This window comes from Mauremys mutica, chromosome 12 (assembly GCF_020497125.1).
Source record: "Mauremys mutica isolate MM-2020 ecotype Southern chromosome 12, ASM2049712v1, whole genome shotgun sequence".
Taxonomy (NCBI): Eukaryota; Metazoa; Chordata; order Testudines; family Geoemydidae; genus Mauremys; species Mauremys mutica.
Genome location: NC_059083.1, coordinates 83,003,727 through 83,023,450, shown reverse-complemented (window position 1 = coordinate 83,023,450; position 19,724 = coordinate 83,003,727). Strand labels below are relative to the sequence as shown.

Here is a 19,724-nt window from a genome sequence, read left to right as displayed (position 1 = left end):
AGCAGCACTTACCTCAAGCGGGTCTGAGAAGCAGCGTCATGTCCCTTCTCTGGCTCCTATGTGGAGGCACAGCCAGGCAGCTCTGCATGCTGCCTGTCTGCAGGCACCGTTCCTGCAGCTCCCATTGGAGCACCGGAGGGGACCATTGGAGCATGTAGGAGCCAGAAGGGGGCCAGGTTGTGGCTTCCAGGAGCTGTGTGGAGTAGCCCCCGACCCTACTCCCTGGCTGGAGTGCCAGAGCAGGGCCATTCCGCGACTTCCAGGAATCATGTGGTGCGGCCCTTGACCCTGTGCTCCGGCTGGAGCACTGGAGCTGGGCAAGCCCCAGACCCTGCTCCCCAGCAGGAGCTCGCGGGCTGGCTTAAAACGGCTCATAGCCAGATCTGGCCTGCAGGCCGTAGTTTGCCCACTCCTGTGCTAGAGGTTGAGAACAAGTTTGTCCCTAATGCAGAAGGTGCTGGGCTAAAACATGACAAAGAGTTTGCCAGTCAGTAACTCTTGGATATGGAGATATTCAGTAAAGAACAACCTAGTGCTAAAGTGTCAGTGTGGACTTTGCATAAGAGTGAAAATTTGGTTCTGTATTTATAAAGAGATTGTTCATCTCATGGAATCATTGTCTGATTCTCATGGAAGAGGAGAAGAAAGCAGAATAACCTTATCGAATAAACTTAAGATGAATTTTGAGGTCATGTGAGAGAATTTCATTGTAGAGATTTTAATTCTACTAGTAAAAGGGTTGAAAAAAGCACTAGTAGGAAAAGACACTTCTAGGCCAATTCTGACACCGCTTTGTATCCCTATGCAATGAGCGACTGCCATGTTCTGTAACTCATTTATGACTGCTGTAAGCACCTAAATGAAGGGGAAATTTTCCTTTAGTTAAGAGTGACAATATAGAAAATTCCCTCTTCATAATTCATTTTCTCTCCTTTTTAGGACTTCAGCATTACACTAGCTCTAAACAGGGCCCTGTTCGTACTGTTTATGGTGCTCTGTATCCTAAAGAGCTTGCCCATGAAGCACAGCATCGATTCTCAGCTTTAGAGCATTTACAGTACCAACTTACCACACAGGTAATGATATAACCTCCATAAAACTGGGTTTGACCAGATTATGGAGACATCGTGCTAAACCCATATTTTCAGTTGCTTATAACTTTCCCCAGAATCTTCTTGGATTGAAATTTCTCATGCTAGATCTCAGCCCAGAAGCCTTTTTGGACCATTTGTGAATTGGCTGACTTTGAGTTAACTAAACCTAGAGCAGAGCAGAAATGCTTTTCACCTAAGAAACTTTTCAGATTCATTTCTATGTTACTATATTAAAATTTCAGTCCTAAATGAGGAGTGTCTGTCTTGAAGAAATTTTAGATTTAAAATGATAGTTGTGGTCCATTTGGAAACATATGGCATATGTTTACATTTACTTGGAATTTACAGATTTTTAAAGTGCACTCATCCAAATAATTATAATAGCATGTACATTCAAACATGCAAACTGGGAGCATGAGGGGAGGAAGTTGGAGAAGGGAGCGCTAAAGTCAGATTTTAATTTAAAATGAAGTTATGGTCAGAAAAACAGAATGTGAGTGAAATCCTGGCTCCATAGAGGTCAGTCAGGGGGTTGCCATTGTCTTCGGTGGAGCTGGCATTTCACTCTGTGTACTTTAATTAATCAGCAGATAAGTTCTTTGTATGCATTGAGTCAGAGCTGCTGTCTTTTCACTACTGTCAACCCTGTAGCACCAGCACAGTTTTGCAAGAGGGAGCTAGAGTTTTTCTGACTTACACATCTTCAATAGAATTACTAACCAAATGCCAATGGCACAAAGTTTGTTAGAGAGCTTATTCCTTCATGCTCACCCTTCCCTGGTCCTTCTCGCATGAACAGAGAGCAACAATACCCGAAGTCCGAAGGTGCAAAAAATTTGATGTTTATTGGGGTGAACTTCCAGCAAGCTTAAATTCAAGTTCCTTTTCCTTATTTTCGAATCCCAACTTACTTCCTGTTTGCCCCTAATTTATATAGTAATATTTTCAGCTATACCTTAACCAATCATTCTACTAAAATTTACCTAACCAATCCTAACATATTGTAACATGATTAGCTAACCAATTATATCCCACCACTTTAATTAGTTTACACCTAGCAAAATTAATTATACAGCAAACAGAAACAATCACAGAACCAGACAGAGACCATACAAATAAACATACAAAACAATACAGAAGTGAGGATTTCACAACTACATCTATACAGACATAAGGGTTCTCCAGCTGTGTCTATTGATAAGTGAGTTCTTACCAGACAGAAAACTATCAAACTAAATTTCTAGGCTCTTTCCTTTCTCTGGAGGTGATGGATCGAATCACCTACCTAACAGCCCCAGATTGCCTTATTTTAATATGACTGGTTTCAGAGTAGCAGCCGTGTTAGTCTGTATCCGCAAAAAGAACAGGAGTACTTGTGGCACCTTAAAGACTAACAAATTTATTTTAGCATGAGCTTTCGTGAGCTGCAGCTCACTTCTTCGGATGCATAGAATGGAACACACAGACAGGAGATATTTATACATACAGAGAACATGAAAAGGTGGAAGTATGCATACCAACAGGAAGAGTCTAATCAATTGAGATGAGCTATCGTCAGCAGGAGGAAAAAAAACTTTTTGAAGTGATAATTAAGATGGCCCATAGAAGGTGTGAGGAGAACTTAACATAGGGAAATAGATTCAATTAGTGTAATGACCCAACCATTCCCAGTCTCTGTTTAGGCCACAGTTAATTGTATCTAATTTGCATATTAATTCAAGTTCAGCAGTTTCTCTTTGGAGTCTGTTTTTGAAGATTTTTGGTGCAAAATTGCCACCTTCAAGTCTGTCACTGAGTGGTTAGAGAGGTTGAAGTGTTCTCCCACTGGTTTTTTAATGTTATGATTCCTGATGTCAGATTTGTGTCCATTTATTCTTTTGCGTAGAGACTGTCCGGTTTGGCCAATGTACATGGCAGAGGGGCATTGCTGGCACATGATGGCATATATCACGTTGGTAGATGTGCAGGTGTACGAGCCCCTGATAGTGTGTCTGATGTGATTAGGTCCTATGATGGTGTCACTTGAATGGATATGTGGACAGAGCTGGCATCGGGCTTTGTTGCAAGGATAGGTTCCTGGGTTAGTGTTTATGTTGTATGGTGTGCGGTTGCTGGTGAGTATTTGCTTCAGGTTGGGAGGCTGTCTATAAGCGAGGACTGGCCTGTCTCCCAAGATCTGTGAGAGTGAGGGATCATCTTTAAGGATAGGTTGTAAATCAGCGCATCATCAAAGATTTACAACCTATCCTTAAAGATGTAACCAGGTCCCCTGCCCAATGAGTTAACGGCAAGTTTACCTCTACTGCTGTCCTCCACCCTGTGGCAACTGCAGATAGTTGCTGTGCCATTAATTCACTAATTTGTTGTTGAAATTTTACATTTTGGCTTACTAATTGTTTGGTTACCCACTCGTCCCCCAGATTCCATGTACCCAGCATAGTGTTACCCGCTGCCTACAGTCAGGGGCGGCTCTACGTTTTTGGCCGCCCCAAGCAGTCATGCCCGGGAGGCGCCCCAGGGCCACGGGAGCAGCGGACCGTCCGCAGTCATGCCTGCGGCAGGTCCGGTCGTCCCGGGGCTCCGGTGGACCTCCCGCAGGCATGACTGCGGCAGGTCCGCTGGCCCAGCCTGCCACCCCCCCGGGAAAGGGCCGCCCCACGCGCGTGCTTGCCGCGCTGGGGTCTGGAGCCGGCCCTGCCCACAGTCCCCTTTTCCGACGACGATTCCAGGTGTGTCCCCTCACCCACCAATTAAATTGTTGTTTCAACCCTTTTATGTACATACTACAATTAGGATGAATTTGGTCCTTTGGGCGTACCACCCGTGTAATAGAGTGAAAGGACACATTAAAAAGTGCTGGTTGCACCTGCTCCCACAATGGCTCCCATACATTTGCTCTTCGGGGAATATTTTCGAATCCAGGCTGTGGCCACTTTAAATTTGGATTCTTCCAACTTGACATCCATATCACCTGTAGGGTTACATTCTGTAAAACAGTTAACTCATCATACACCCAGCGTCCCAAAGGGGATTTTACGCCCAATATAATATGTACATAACAATCACACCTTTGGGAATTATCTTCCATGGAAGTACCATTGTGGTTACATATGGTAACATCACACCCTAAATGTGGGGGCCCTATTTTCCCCAGAGGGTTCATTTGCTCCAGGAGACCAGAGGGTTATATACTTTGGACCCTCTGTAACAAACCACATAGCTGGGTAACTGTGTTTCCCACTATCATTGATCATGGCAGCACCCAGGAGTATCATGCAATATTTCCTGATAAATTTGATATTCTGTACTGGGTTGGGATTCCCCCATCTAATCCATAAACCATGTGCCGACACTGCCAAATTCCTGTTGGAGTATTAGTGGCACATCTTTCTATGGGGAGATTCTCATAGTCTTCATTAGCTTTATTACCACAGGTTGCATGTGTAACCATCCATGTGTTCCCTCCTTTTGACACTTCACATCGCGGGATCTGAATAGAATTTGTAAATGTGACAATTGTGGTTAGCACTAGTGATTTTTAAATCAGCTGCCATTCCTGGCCACCAGCACAACCTTTTTAAAGTTCCCAGTGCCTCCTCAAACCCGGGGTGTCCCCCTACCAAGTTTCCATGCACCCATCTTAAGAAAGCCGTCTGGCTTCCCTGGGGGCACAGCATTACTGGTCCCTCAGCTGTTAAGACACACCAAATCCCTTCCATTAGTTCCACCTTTGGCATATGTCTGTTCTCTGTATGCATTGAGTCAGAGCTGCTGTCTTTTCACTACTGTCAATCCTGTAGCACCAGCACAGTTTTGCAAGAGGGAGCTAGAGCTCTTCTGACTTACACATCTTCAATAGAATTACTAACCAAATGCCAATGGCACAAAGTTCACTCTCAATCCATCCACCAACAGCCATATGCTATTCCAGTGATAATCAAAGGGAATTGTCATCATAGCTTCAAAACCATGGTTGGCAGAGCTGTTGCAAACCTATGCCTGTTAGTGACCTGCACTCCAGCTGCTTAAAGTGGTTGGGGGAAACTCATGTGAGGGACAAGTGCCAGATCTGTCGGTACTTCAGACCCTGCACTAAAAAGGACAGAGACATTAGGCTGAAGGTTGTCCTCATGGAAGCCAGCTTCAGATAAGTCTCAGAGCCGAGCCGCTCCAATTTGGCACTGAGTACTTTGGCATTGGTGCAGAGTGCTCCCCGGCACTAAGCTCTTCCTGCAGAGGTGCTGGGGGTGCTGCTGTACCCCCTGGCTTGAAGTGGTTTCCATTATATACAGTGTTTACAGTTTGGTTCCATGGCTCTCAGCACACACACACCCAACTATAAAAATTGTTCCAGCACTCTTGGAGGTTGTGGAGAGAGTTTGGGAGGAATTATTAGGAGTGGAGTTTTGGCCATTGTCAAGGGGTGAGCATCTTGAGTACATTCCCTTGGGGCCCTACTAGTGCATTGCACTCAGCATCCCCTTGGGTTCTTTCAGTCAAAAACCTGTGCCTCCTTCCTGGGATCTGATTTATTAATTTTTTTTACATAGGATGACTTGCTTGTTAGTTGCCCCAGTTGACCCTGCGCTGGGTCTCTAGAAAAGTCCTGGTCAGCTGTTTGTGCTAATTCAGAAAGTTATTACCTCTCTACTTAAATAGGAGTGCTCAGCTCTCCTCCTTGGGGCTGGGTTATAATTTAGCCAGCTGAAAACTCTTAGCCAGCTGCTTCCTCAGCTGGCCCCTTTTTCCTCAATTAATCTTCAGGCTAAGAGGATCCAGCAGGCAGCCCTCTCTTCCTGGTGTCTGTCCTGTTATGAAGGAATAGCTAGCATATATGCTAGTCCCCATCTCAAATCCAGCTCATTCCCAATTGACTGGGTGTGAGGGGAACCTGGCCACACCCTCTCTGCAAGGCTCCTGGCTCCAGGCCCCTAAAAATACAGTGATGGGATTTCGTCCCAAGCATCATTCATTCCTGGGACTACTTCCTCTCTATATCCCCCTTAAGTCCTTATGCTGAACATTTCAAACCTTTAAAGGTCCATATCATGTAGTGGGATGGGCTGACCACTACGTGCTACTCCGTGTACAGGGAAAACTACCCTGTCATCGCAATATTGATCTTGTAGGTACATAATATAGTTTAATTTCCTACTTCATATCTCTATGCTATGTGTCTAGTGCTTACAGTAATCACAAGAAACTGACCTGTAAATACAGTCTTTCCAGAGGTTCAGGAAAACACATTGCAGGTTATCTGTAGATCCCTGTGTTAAATGAAATGTGCAATCATTTGGGCTGGCTTCTTTTCATAACAGGAGCTCCAGTATGCACAGCGACAACGTTTCTCAAGATTGACTTCTATGATTACGTTTCCTAACTCACTAGAGAGCTTAAGTGATGGAAATGTTCCAAGTAGCGGTGGTGAGGGAGCGGAACTACCACAGATTCAGGTACAGTACAGGAATTTTTGACTAATTTGATCTACTTTTAAACATGTGATTTAGTTCTATGTAACTTCTAGAAAATGAGTATTAGACACTGAAAAGTCATTACTTTAGTTATTCATTAAGTGCAAAATAGTATTTATAATACAGCTTTATTTTATAAAACATATTTTAAACAAGTTGTATCCCAACCACACTGTCCATGTTCCAACCTCATCCTCTTTCACCTTATGCCCTGTCTAAATTAGAAATAATAACACAGCTTGTTTCCCAGCTGCTGAAACCATCTAGCTATCTCACTGAGAAGCTCCCACCCCTGACCCTCTCCCCTCCCTCTTTTGATTAACCCAATTTCCACGTGTCATCCATCTGAAGAGTAGATATCCTCTTAAGGGGATGTTTTGATTCTCACAGGTTCAAATGGAATCTTCTGTTAGAAATTGCAGTCCAGGGCAAAAAAAGGAATGTACATCCTCAGAAACAAACCAATCACAGCAACTCAGTAGGGAGAGCACTAGCCAATCCCAACAGGCCTGGATGTCATCATCTGGAGTACACAGCTCCCTCCAGGATATTTGGCAGATTCTGGATATGGGATCAAGCCCTTCTATTCTCAGCCCTCAAAGCAACATAGATCAAGGTAAGCATGACTAGGAAAGAATTCACAGTAAGTCAGTCTTCTAGAGGAGTGAAGATACAATAGTAGATTCTCTCTATTTACACTAATTTTAGTATATGAGAGTGGTCCTAAAGTTACAGTCACTTCCATAAACCCAACTGTCATAGATGTCCAGGAATTTCTTTGATAACTGAATATTGAACAGTTAAGAGGAACACTAACACTTCTCCCCAGTATTATCATCTTCATTAAGAATACTGTTCCCCTCTTAATAAAACGATTAACTAGAGGAATACAAATACCACTTGCCTTTATAGCAGAACTTTATTAGGAGAAGATATTAAAATGAGTCCTCAATAACTGAACAATTGATATACTGTCATGCTGCTGTTGGAGCAGCACTGTAACTTGGTCAGTCCTTACAAAGCTATTACTTTGGCAGGTATACACTCCCATATTTATTATTTATTTGCGTTATGGTGACATAGAGACCCCAGCTGAGATCAGGGCCCCATTGTGCAAATTATCATACAAACATATAGTAAGGAACAGTCCCTACCTGAACAAATGTTAGTTTAACTAGAAAAGACAAAAGAGACAAAGGGTGGAAGGAGAAATAGAGGGAGAGAGAGCTAATGTAAAATGGCCAAGATTACACAACAGGTCAGTAGCAGAGCTGGGAATAACACCCGTGTCTCCTGACTTCCAGCCCAGTCCCCTATCCACTGGACCACTGCCTCTCCATAACCCTACTATGCTAACAATTTATTGGCACAGATTTAAAGAAATCTCTTTAATTCTGAGGCACTGTGGATTAATGTTGCATAGTGTTTAAGGCCAGAAAGGTCCATTAGATCATCTTGCCTGAACTCCTGTACATCATATTACATTTCATCTAGATATCCCAATATAAAAGCCAGAGACTTTAGTTAGACCAAAACATGTCAGCCCTCAGGAGATTTAACTATGTGTCACATGCTGAGCACAGGAGAAACCAAGATGGCACCAATACCCAAGGTCCTTGCAGTGGCACAGAATTGTTTGAGATGATCCCAGCAGGTGAACCATGCCTTTTGCTGCAGAAGAAGGTGAAAAATCTTCAAGTTCTTCTTCGAGTGATTGCTCCTATGCATTCCAGTTAGGTGTGCGCACCGCGCGTGCACAGCTCTCCGGAACATTTTTACCCTAGCAACTCCGGCGGCCTGGCTGGGCGCCCCCTGGAGTGGCGCCGCTATGGAGCCGAATATATACCCCAGCCAGCCCGTCCACTCCTCAGTTCCTTCTTACCGCCCGTGACGGCCAGTTGGAACAATGGAGTGCTCTCTTACCTCCACAGCCCTAGCGTTTCTCCATTTCTTCAGTGTATATAGTTAGTTAACTTAGTTTAGTTGTTAGATTAGTTGAATAAGGGCTAGTCTACACTTACCAGCTTGGTCGACGTGGTGAGTTCGACTTCTCGGAGTTCGAACTATCGCGTCTAATCTGGACGCGATAGTTCGAACTCCGGAAGTGCCGCGGTCGACTCCGGTACTCCACCACTGCAAACGGCGGTGGCGGAGTCGACCTTGGAGCCGTGGACTTCGATTCCGCGGCGTCTGGACGGGTGAGTAGTTCGAACTAGGGTACTTCGAATTCAGCTACGCTATTCACGTAGCTGAATTTGCGTACCCTAGTTCGACCCCGCTTCTTAGTGTGGACCAGCCCTAAGTTTAGTAGTTATAGTATAGTAAGGGAATTAGAGGGGTTAGCCCCTCTTCTTCCACAACCGGTGCGGGCTCATGCCCAAGGCACCTGGGTTTAAGCCCTGCGCGGCTTGCCAGCGGCACATGCCCATTGGCGACCCGCACGACTCCTGCCTGCGCTGCCTCGGGGAATCTCACAGGACAGATAAGTGCCCGATTTGCACGGCGTTTAAGCCGCGCACGAGAAAGGAGCGAGACTCTCGCCTCAAACAGCTCCTTACGGAGTCGGCACCTCAGCCTCCCGCTCCGTCCCCGGAGGCACCAAAACCGTCCTCGGCGCGCAGTGCACCAGCGGCACTGAGCCGCCCCGGTACCGACGCAGCTAAAGCTTCGCAGACGGCACCGAAGTCCCGGCACCGTTCCCTCTCTCCACCGAGGAAGTGGAAGACGGCGCACTCGGCTCCTAAGCCTCCAGCTTCGGGACAGCTTACCCAGCCATCACCGGCACCTCCAGCACCGGCTGTGGTAGTGCACAAGCCGTGCACGGTTCCATTGACTCCGGCACCTCAAGGGCTGTCGAGTCCGGTACCTCCCTGCTCCCCGGTGCCGACCGCGGTCGAGCTGCATCTCCCGTCCACGCCTGAGACATTCACGATGGCGAGAGAGCTTATTGAGCTCGCAGAGGCACCGAGCCTCCGGCCCCCGGCACCGCCGGTGCGGGCTGTTCAGTCGGTGGGCAAGCCGGCAATGATGCGTCCCCCGACCCCCGACAGACAGGATGGACGGCGCTCCAAGTCTCGGACCCGGTCCCGATCCAGGAAACGGTCGCCGTCACACCGATCCCGATCCCGGCACCGATCTCCGTCTCGGTACCGCTCCCCGTCTCGGCACCGGTCGCAGTCCCGGTACCGCTCAGTATCGCAGTACCGGTCGCACTCCCGGCGACGCTCACGGTCCCGGTCACCGGACCGACGGTACCGTCGGAGGTTGGGCTCCCGGTACCGATCTCGACACCGCGACTCCCGAAGCCGCTCCCGTCACCGCCGATCGAGGTCACGGTCAGGCTCCCGGTACCGAGGCAATCGACGGTCCCGATCTCCATCCTGGCACCGTGACGGCCGGCACCAATCCTCGGCACCGTCCAGGGACAAGCTGCCTCCTTCCACGGCGCACTCCATCAGCGCTTCTGCCCCCCCGTGGCCTTCGCGTCAGCCATCCGTCGCCTCCCAGGCGGGCAGCGGGACAGATCTCCGGGCTGGCACCCAGAGCCAGGACCTTGGACCACAGCAGTGGGGTTTTTGGGTCCCCTGGGCCTACCATGAGCCCCAAGGGCTCCCTTTCCCCCCGCGCCCAGCGGGTGCTGAACGCAGGGTGCCAGAAGCCACGGTGAGCAGGCCTCCCCCAACACCACTGGGGGAGGCCCTGTCGCCGTCAGGTCCCGCAGAGCATCCGGGGCACGATACAGCTTCCCAAGTCCTGGAGCAACCACCAGCAGATGTGGTGGTACAGACTCTTTCCTCATCTTCCTCACCGGATGAGGCGGTGGCGGGTGCCGCTACAGCGGACCCTCCCCCGATTGACCTGCGGGCCCACCAGAACCTTCTTCGCAGGGTGGCGAAAGCTATTGACCTCCCGGTGGCGGAGGTCCCGGAAGACGAAGACCCGGTGACCAACATCATCGGAGCCGAGGCCCTGATGCGGGTGGCCCTCCCGTTTATTAAGACAATTCAGAAAAATGCCACTACCATCTGGCAGTCGCCGGCGTCCGTCCCTCCTACTGCAAGGGGCGTTGAACGAAAATACTCGGTCCCCCCCATGGGGTACGAGTATTTGTACACCCACCCCGCTCCAGACTCACTTGTCGTGCAGTCTGTTAACGACCGTGAGAGGCACGGACAGCCAGCCCCGGCGCCAAAGTCCAAGGACGCCAGGCGCATGGACCTGTTGGGCCGGAAGGTGTATTCGGCGGGGGGTCTCCAGCTTCGGATTGCAAACCAGTTGGCCCTCCTAGCTCGTTACACCTTTGACATTTTCGTGTCCCTCACTAAGTTTTCGGAGCTGATCCCGACGGCTTCCCGACAGGAGTTCTCGGCTCTTGTCGAAGAGGGCAGAAAAGCCTCCCGGTCCTCCATCCAGGCTGCTCTGGATTCGGCGGACTCAGGGGCCAGGACTTTGGCCTCCGGAGTGACTATGCGGCGCATCTCCTGGCTGCAGTCCTCCACCTTGCCGCCGGAAGTGCAGTATACCCTACAGGACCTCCCCTTTGAGACTCACGGTCTGTTCTCGGAGAAAATGGACTCCAGGATACAGACCCTCAAGGACAGTCGTATAGCTATCCGCACTCTGGGTATGCACACACCAGCTACCCAGAGGCGCTCTTTCCGGCAGCAACAACCCTACCGGCCTTTTACCCAGGCCAGGTCAAGGCCCTATAATAGTCGGCGGAACGGTCTAAACCGCCGTAGGCCATCCGGCAGCAGGCGCAACCAGGCCCAGGCGTCGTCCAAGGCCCCACAAGGGCCCAAACAACAGTTTTGATGGGACGCCCAAGGACGGCCCATCAGACTCTTTCCAAGATCCAACCCCTTTGTTTTGCAACCGCCTTTCCCGCTTCCTCCCGGCATGGTCCCAAATAACATCGGACAGCTGGGTACTTCGTACTATCCAGTATGGTTACTGCCTTCAGTTTATTTCGCCCCCTCCTTCCCGCCCACCTTCCCCGTCCCTCTTCAGGGACCCCTCTCACGAGCAATGCCTCTTACAAGAGGTCGAGACGCTGTTGAGTTTGGGTGCCATAGAGGAGGTGCCGCACGACAGGCGGGGCAGGGGATTCTATTCCCGTTATTTCCTCATCCCCAAGGCGAAAGGAGGTCTCAGACCCATACTGGACCTCCGGGAGCTCAACAAGTACATGGTCAAGCTCAAATTTCGCATGGTAACCCTGGGGACCATCATTCCCTCCCTGGATCCAGGAGACTGGTTTGCCGCCCTCGATATGAAGGACGCGTACTTCCATATCGCGATCTACCCTCCCCATCGACGCTATCTACGTTTCATGGTCAACAGTGCGCACTACCAGTTTGCGGTACTACCCTTCGGCCTATCCACCGCGCTGAGGGTCTTCACCAAGTGCATGGCGGTAGTTGCTGCAGACCTCCGCCGTCGTCGAGTTCACGTCTACCCGTATCTCGACGACTGGCTGGTTCGCGGGCCATCCCAACAATTGGTAACAGACCAAATTTCCGAAATACTATCCCTGTTTCGGGTACTGGGCCTGCTCGTCAATGCCAAAAAGTCCTCACTGACTCCATCACAGAGAGTGGAATTTATCGGAGCGGTCCTCGACTCCACGGTGGCCAGGGCCTGCCTCCCTCGAACTCGGCACCAGACGATGGTCTCCATCATCCGAGACCTGCACGCTTTTCCCACTACGACAGTTCGGTCCTGCCTACGCCTCCTGGGCCACATGGCATCGTGCACGTTTGTCACCGCCTATGCGAGGCTGTGCCTTCACCCATTTCAATCCTGGCTGGCGTCAGTGTACCGCCCGCACCGCGACTCCATAGACAGGGTAGTCACGGTCACGAAGCCTACCCTCGCTTTGCTCAGCTGGTGGCTGGACCCAGAGGTTGTGTGTGCAGGAGTCCCGTTCCGCCCTCCTCGTCCATCCGTGACACTGACCACGGATGCCTCGGCGCTGGGATGGGGGGCCCACCTGGGCGACCTTCACACCCAGGGTCTCTGGTCACCCCAGGAGCTCTCCCTCCACATCAGCGTCCGGGAGCTGCGGGCAATTCGCTTGGTGTGCCACACCTTCCACGCCTGTCTGCAAGGCCAATGCGTAGTGGTGTTCACGGACAACACGACGGCGATGTTCTATGTGAACAAGCAGGGCGGAGCCCGCTCCTCCCTGCTCTGCAAGGAAGCGATGCTCCTGTGGGACTTCTGCGTGACCCACTCAATTCACCTGGAAGCATCCTTTCTTCCAGGAGTGCAGAACACGCTGGCCGACCATCTCAGCAGGTCGTTCCTCTCCCACGAGTGGTCCCTCCGTCCAGATGTCGTGCACACAATCTTCCGGAGGTGGGGGTTTCCCCAGATAGACCTATTTGCCTGCAAGGAGAACAGGAAGTGCCACCTGTTTTTGCTTGTACCAGGGTCGCTCGCCAGGCTCCCTGTCGGACGCATTCCTTTACTCCTGGACGGATCACCTCCTCTACGCCTTCCCTCCGTTCCCGTTCGTGCACCAAGTGCTACTGAAGCTTCGGAGGGACAGAGCCCACGTCATACTCGTAGCTCCGGCCTGGCCGAGGCAGCACTGGTACACCCTGCTGCTCGAGCTCTCCATTTGGGATCCCATCCCCCTTCCGTTATGGCCGGACCTCATCACGCAGGACTTCGGCAGACTCCGCCATCCGAACCTGCAGTCCCTCCATCTTACAGCTTGGTACCTGCGTGGTTGACCCACGCAGAGAGGGACTGTTCGGCGGCAGTACAGCAAGTCCTGCTAGAGAGCAGAAAGCCTTCCACTCGCTCCACCTACCTTGCGAAATGGAAGCGGTTCGCGCTCTGGTGTGATCAACGAGGCCTCAATCCCTTCGTAGTCCCTGTCCCTACCATCCTGGACTACCTCTGGTACCTTAAGGAGCAAGGTCTTGCGGTCTCCTCCTTGAGGGTACACCTGGCAGCAGTGTCCGCCTTTCGTCCATCTATGGGAGGTCGGTCCATCTTCTCCAACCAGATGGTTTCCCGCTTCCTTAAAGGCCTGGACCACTTGTACCCGCCGGTGCGGCGTCCTGCCCCGACCTGGGATTTGAACCTCGTTCTGGCCAAGCTTATGGGACCGCCCTTCGAGCCTCTGGCCACGTGCTCTCTGCTCTACCTCTCCTGGAAGACAGCCTTCCTCGTCGCAATTACATCAGCGAGACGAGTCTCTGAGCTCCGTGCTCTAACGGTTGATCCACCATACACCGTCTTCCACGGAGACAAGGTACAGCTTCGACCACACCCGGCCTTCCTCCCTAAGGTGGTGTCGGCGTTCCACCTCAACCAGGAGATCTTCCTCCCGGTCTTCTTCCCGAAGCCGCACGCCTCCCCTCGGGAGCAACAGCTTCACACCCTGGATGTCCGCAGGGCCCTTGCCTTTTACATCGAGCGGACGAAACCCTTCCGGCGTTCGACCCAGCTGTTTGTAGCAGTCGCTGACCGCATGAAGGGCGAGCCGGTCTCCTCGCAGCGGATTTCCTCCTGGGTAACAGCATGTATTCGGACATGCTACGAGCTTGCTCGCGTGCCACCATGCTGCCTCACTGCTCACTCGAAGAGAGCGCACGCCTCGTCGGCCGCCTTCCTGGCCCATGTCCCCATCCAGGACATCTGTAGAGCGGCCACCTGGTCTTCTGTCCACACCTTCGCCTCCCACTACGCGTTGGTGCAGCAATCCAGAGACGATGCAGCCTTCGGCTCAGCAGTCTTACACTCTGCCACGTCTCACTCCGACCCCACCGCCTAGGTAAGGCTTGAGAATCACCTAACTGGAATGCATAGGAGCAATCACTCGAAGAAGAAAAGACGGTTACTCACCGTAGTAACTGTTGTTCTTCGAGATGTGTTGCTCCTCTCCATTCCAGACCCGCCCTCCTTCCCCACTGTCGGAGTAGCCGGCAAGAAGGAACTGAGGAGCGGACGGGCCGGCTGGGGTATATATTCGGCGCCATAGCGGCGCCACTCCAGGGGGCGCCCAGCCGGCCCGCCGGAGTTGCTAGGGTAAAAATGTTCCGGAGAGCCGTGCACGCGCGGCGCGCACACCTAACTGGAATGGATAGGAGCAACACATCTCGAAGAACAACAGTTACTACGGTGAGTAACCGTCTTATCCCAGTCATTCTGACCTGAGGGAAAATTCCTTCCTGATCCCAAATCTGGTAATCTGTGTGATCCTGAGCATATGAGCAAGACAAGATGTGTGAGGTAATATCTTTTATTGGATCAACTTCTGTTGGTGAGACAGACAAGTTTTCAAGTTACACAGAGCTCTTCTTCAGATTTGAAGAAACTTTCTAGATGCATGGCTGGGAGTTAGAAAATCCTCTAACTTCTCAGGCCACTGGTCCACTACTCGGTGTCCCATCTCCAGCTGTAGCCAATCTCTGATGCTTCAGAGGAAGGCAAAACTGAAAACAGAATACATTTAAGCCAATTGTACATCAGCTTAAAAAATTCCTTCCTGATCCCTGCAGGCAACTGTCTGAAGCCCTGAAGTATGAGATTTGATTATAGAACTGAAAGTGTTATGAGACTATTGAGAGTGATGCAGGCAAACCTGTTCTCCCCATGGCCTTGAAGGAAGGGGAAGACTAGGGGAGACTCAGTCACAGATTCCAAAATCAGAAGGGACCGTTATGACCATCCATCCCTGCCCCCATGCACACACAGGCCATAGAATTTCTCTTAGAAGCTTGATTAAAGTGTATCTTTTAAAAAGAGATCTAATTTCTTCATAAAGACTCTAAGCGATGGTGAATCCACCAACTCTCCCAGTAAGCTGTTCCAATGTTTAATCACACTCACTGCTAGGAAATTGTGTCTTATTTCAATGTTGAATTTATCTAAATTCAACTTCCAGCCATTGGATCCTGTTATGCCTTTGTCAGCCATGTTGGAAAGCTCCCCACACCATCAGATCTCTTTTCTAGCTGTAAGTGCCTATGTACAGTGATTGAGTCACCTCTCAGCTGTATCTCGGATAAGCCGAGCTCCCTAAACCTCACATTTTAAGGCTTGTTTTTCAGCCCCTCTATCATTTTTATGGCCTTCTGTTCAACTCTCTGTAGTATTTCCACATCCTCCTTGAAGAAATGGACACCGTATTCTAGTAGTGATCTTACCAATGCTATGTACAGAGGCAAGTTCACTTACCTACTTCTATTTGATATTCCCCTTTTTATTACATTCAAGGAGCACATTAGCCCTTTTTGTTACAGCATTGTATTGAAGTCTCATGTTGAGTTGATTATCTATCATGACTCCTAAGTGCTTTACCAAGACAGAATCTTGCATCCTGTAGGTATAACCTCCAATCTTGGTTCCCAGATGTATTACCTTGCATTTGGCTGTATTAAAACACATTTTGTTGCATTGTAACCATTTAACCAGGCAGTTCAGATCACAACAGTAACCTGTGTCATGGAGTCCCTTGGTGATGCTCTGGAACTGCTCCTCACAAAGCCAGTCAGGACTTTGGGGAGCCTCCTGACCCTTGGAGCAGACTGTCTTCAGGGCAAGAAGCTCACACGGCTTCCCCTTCCTGGGTCTCTCCTTGGAGTGTTCAGCATATGCCCACAGCAAGTCCACCCAGGCGGGGTCCTGGGGAAGCCAGAGGGGCCTGCATGCACCCCCACTTCACTTCACAGTCAGACGTGACTCTTAGCCAGCCAGTAAAACAGAGGTTTAATAGATGACAGGAACACGGTCTAAAACAGAGCTTGTAGGTACAGAGAACCAGACCCCTCAGCCAGGTCCATTCTGGGGTCCAGCGAGGCAGACAACCCCGTCTTACCTCACTTCCTGTCTCCAGCCAGCTCCAAAACTGAAACCCCCTCCAGCCCCTCTTTTCTGGCCTTTGTCTCTTTCTTGGGCCAGAGGTCACCTGATCTTTGTTCACCTTTAGCTATTTCTTTGCAGGGGGGGAGGGCCCCAGCCATTTGTTGCCAGGATACAAAGTGTCAGCCATCTATGCACACTGGAGACTTAAGAAATGCATAGGGGAAACTGAGGAACCCACACAGTATTCAGAGGAAACGTTAAGAACAGTCCCACTTCGTCACAACCTGTCGTCCTCGTTATTTACTACCCCAGCAATCTTTGTCTCATCTGCAAATTTTATCAGCAAATGTTTTATAAAATCATTTTATGTCATTATTATTTTATAAATTCATCTAGATTATTCATAAAAATAATAGTGTGATAGTATGTCTCACTATTACCAACTACATGTTGAGAACTGTCAGTGAACCAGTTTTTAAACCATCTAATTTTTTTTAACCCTGTTAATTATGCATCCCCTCAATTTTCCAGTGTGGGGTGCCTTTTATACTGCATCACTGTGAGAGTAACGACTCCTGGTTTGCTCACAAACAGCCTCCAGCATGTAAATCACTCCTGAGTGCTATAGCCAGCCACCCATGAATTACACTGCAGGACAATACCAGGAAACTCTCAGTCCCAGACTTTTCCCCAGAAATGTGGATCTTGTACTACCCAGTAGCCCTGGACAATACAAGCTCATTGAAGGTATATCATTTCATTCATAGAAAATAGGCACAAATCCTGTTACCCCAAATGAAGTTTCCCAAACACTTCAATCCAAACACTCACTGGTTTAGATAAAGGGAAGAAATAGTAGAGGAAGCAATAGTGGATGGGAACCTGGGAGGCAGTGACCATGAGATGGTCGAGTTCAGGATCCTGACACAAGGAAGAAAGGAGAGCAGTAGAACAGAGACCCTGGACTTCAGAAAAGCAGACTTCGACTCCCTCAGGGAACTGATGGGCAAGGTCCCCTGGGAGAATAACATGACGGGGAAAGGAGTCGAGGAAAGCTGGCTGTACTTTAAAGAATCCTTATTGAGATTGCAGGAACAAATCATCCCGATGTGTAGGAAGAAAAGTAAATATGGCAGGCGACCAGCTTGGCTTAACAGTGAAATCCTTGCTCGTCTTAAACACAAAAAAACAGCTTACAAGAAGTGGAAGATTGGACAAATAACCAGGGAGGAGTATAAAAGTATTGCTCAGGCATGCAGGAGTGAAATTAGGAAGGCCAAATCACGCTTGGAGTTGCAGCTAGCCGGAGATGTTAGGAGTAACAAGAAGGGTTTCTTCAGGTATGTTAGCAACAAGAAGAAAGTCAAGGAAAGTGTGGGCCCCTTGCTGAATGAGGGAGGGAACCTAGTGACAGAGGATGTGGAGAAAACTAGTGTACTCGATGCTTTTTTTTTTTGCCTCTGTCTTCACAGACAAGGTCAGCTCCCAGACAGCTGCACTCTGCAGCATGGTATGGGGAGGAGGTGACCAGCTCTCTGTGGAGAAAGAAGTAGTTCGGGACTATTTAGAAAAGCTGGACGAGCACAAGTCTATGGGGCCGGATGCACTGCATCCGAGGGTGCTAAAGGAGTTGGCCGATGAGATTGCAGAGCCATTGGCCATTATCTTTGAAAAATCATGGCGATCGGGGGAGGTCCCGGATGACTGGAAAAAAGCTAATGTAGTGCCCATCTTTAAAAAAGGGAAGAAGGAAGATCCAGGGAACTACAGGCCAGTCAGTCTCACCTCAGTCCCTGGAAAAATCATGGAATAGGTCCTCAAGGAATCAATTCTGAACCACGTAAAGGAGGGGAAAGTGATCAGGAACAGTCAGCATGGATTCACCAAGGTCAAGTCATGCCTGACTAACCTAATTGCCTTCTATGATGAGATAACCGGCTCTGTGGATGAGGGGAAAGCAGTGGATGTGCTATTTCTGGACTTTAGCAAAGCTTTTGATACAGTCTCCCACAGTATTCTTGCCAGCAAGTTAAAGTAGTATGGGCTGGATGAATGGACGGTAAGGTGGATAGAAAACTGGCTAGATGGTCGGGCTCAACGGGTAGTGATCAATGGTTCCATGTCTAGTTGGCAGCCGGTATCAAGTGGAGTGCCCCAAGGGTCGGTGCTGGGGCCGGTTTTGTTCAATATCTTCATTAATGATCTGGAGGATGGTATGGACTGCACCCTTAGCAAGTTTGCAGATGACACTAAACTGGGAGGAGTGGTTGATACGCTGGAGGGTAGGGATAGGATACAGAGGGACCTAGACAAATTAGAGGATTGGGCCAAAAGAAATATGATGAGGTTCAACAAGGACAAGTGCAGAGTCCTGCACTTAGGACGGAAGAATCTCATGCACTGCTATAGACTAGGGACTGAATGGCTGGGCAGCAGTTCTGCAGAAAAGGACCTAGGGGTTACGGTGGACGAAAAGCTGAATATGAGTCAACAGTGTGCCCTTGTTGCCAAGAAGGCTAATGGCATTTTGGGTTGTATAAGTAGGGGCATTTCCAGCAGATCGAGGGCTGTGATCATTCCCCTCTATTCAGCACTGGTGAGGCCTCATTTGGAGTACTGTGTCCAGTTTTGGGCCCCACACTACAAGAAGGATGTGGATAAATTGGAGAGAGTCCAGCGGAGGGCAACAAAAATGATTAGGGGGCTGGAGCACATGACTTATGAGGAGAGGCTGAGGGAACTGAGATTGTTTAGCCTGCAGAAGAGAAGAATGAGGGGGGATTTGATAGCTGCTTTTAACTACCTGAAAGGGGGTTCCAAAGAGGATGGATCTAGACTGTTCTCAGTGGTAGAAGATGACAGAACAAGGAGTAATGGTCTCAAGTTGCAGAGGGGGAAGTTTAGGTTGGACATTAGGAAAAACTTTTTCACTAGTAGGGTGGTGAAGAAATGGAATGGGTTACCTAGGGAGGTGGTGGAATCTCCTTCCTTAGAGGTTTTTAAGGTCAGGCTTGACAAAGCCTTGGCTGGGATGATTTAGTTGGGTTTGGTCCTGCTTTGAGCAGGGGGTTGGACTAGATGACCTCCTAAGGTCCCTTCCAAACCTGAGATTCTATGAAAGCAATAAAGCAAGTTTATTAACTACAGAAAGATAGATTTTAAGTGATTACAAGTAGGGCTGTTGATTAATCGCAGTTAACTTGCACGATTAACTAAAAAAAATTAATCGCGATTAAAAAATCTAATCACGCTGTTAAACAATAGAATACCAACTGAAATGTATTACATATTTGTGGATGTTTTTCTACCTTTTCAAATATATTGATTTCTATTATGA

General features: G+C 49.3%; 1 protein-coding gene across 8 annotated transcripts in view; it reads left to right on the top strand.

The window, feature by feature from the left end:
• Window positions 1-19,724, top strand: part of CCDC57 (coiled-coil domain containing 57) — a 146,697-nt gene that overhangs the window by 99,521 nt on the left and 27,452 nt on the right. For 7 of the 8 annotated variants that reach the window (XM_044982979.1, XM_044982977.1, XM_044982978.1 and 4 more), the window contains 3 exons: window positions 940-1,076; window positions 6,413-6,547; window positions 6,956-7,181. In XM_044982979.1, coding sequence (XP_044838914.1) covers window positions 940-1,076; window positions 6,413-6,547; window positions 6,956-7,181 — 498 coding nt within the window. The remainder of the gene's footprint in view (window positions 1-939; window positions 1,077-6,412; window positions 6,548-6,955; window positions 7,182-19,724) is intronic. The other variant, XM_044982983.1, reaches the window with a different exon arrangement.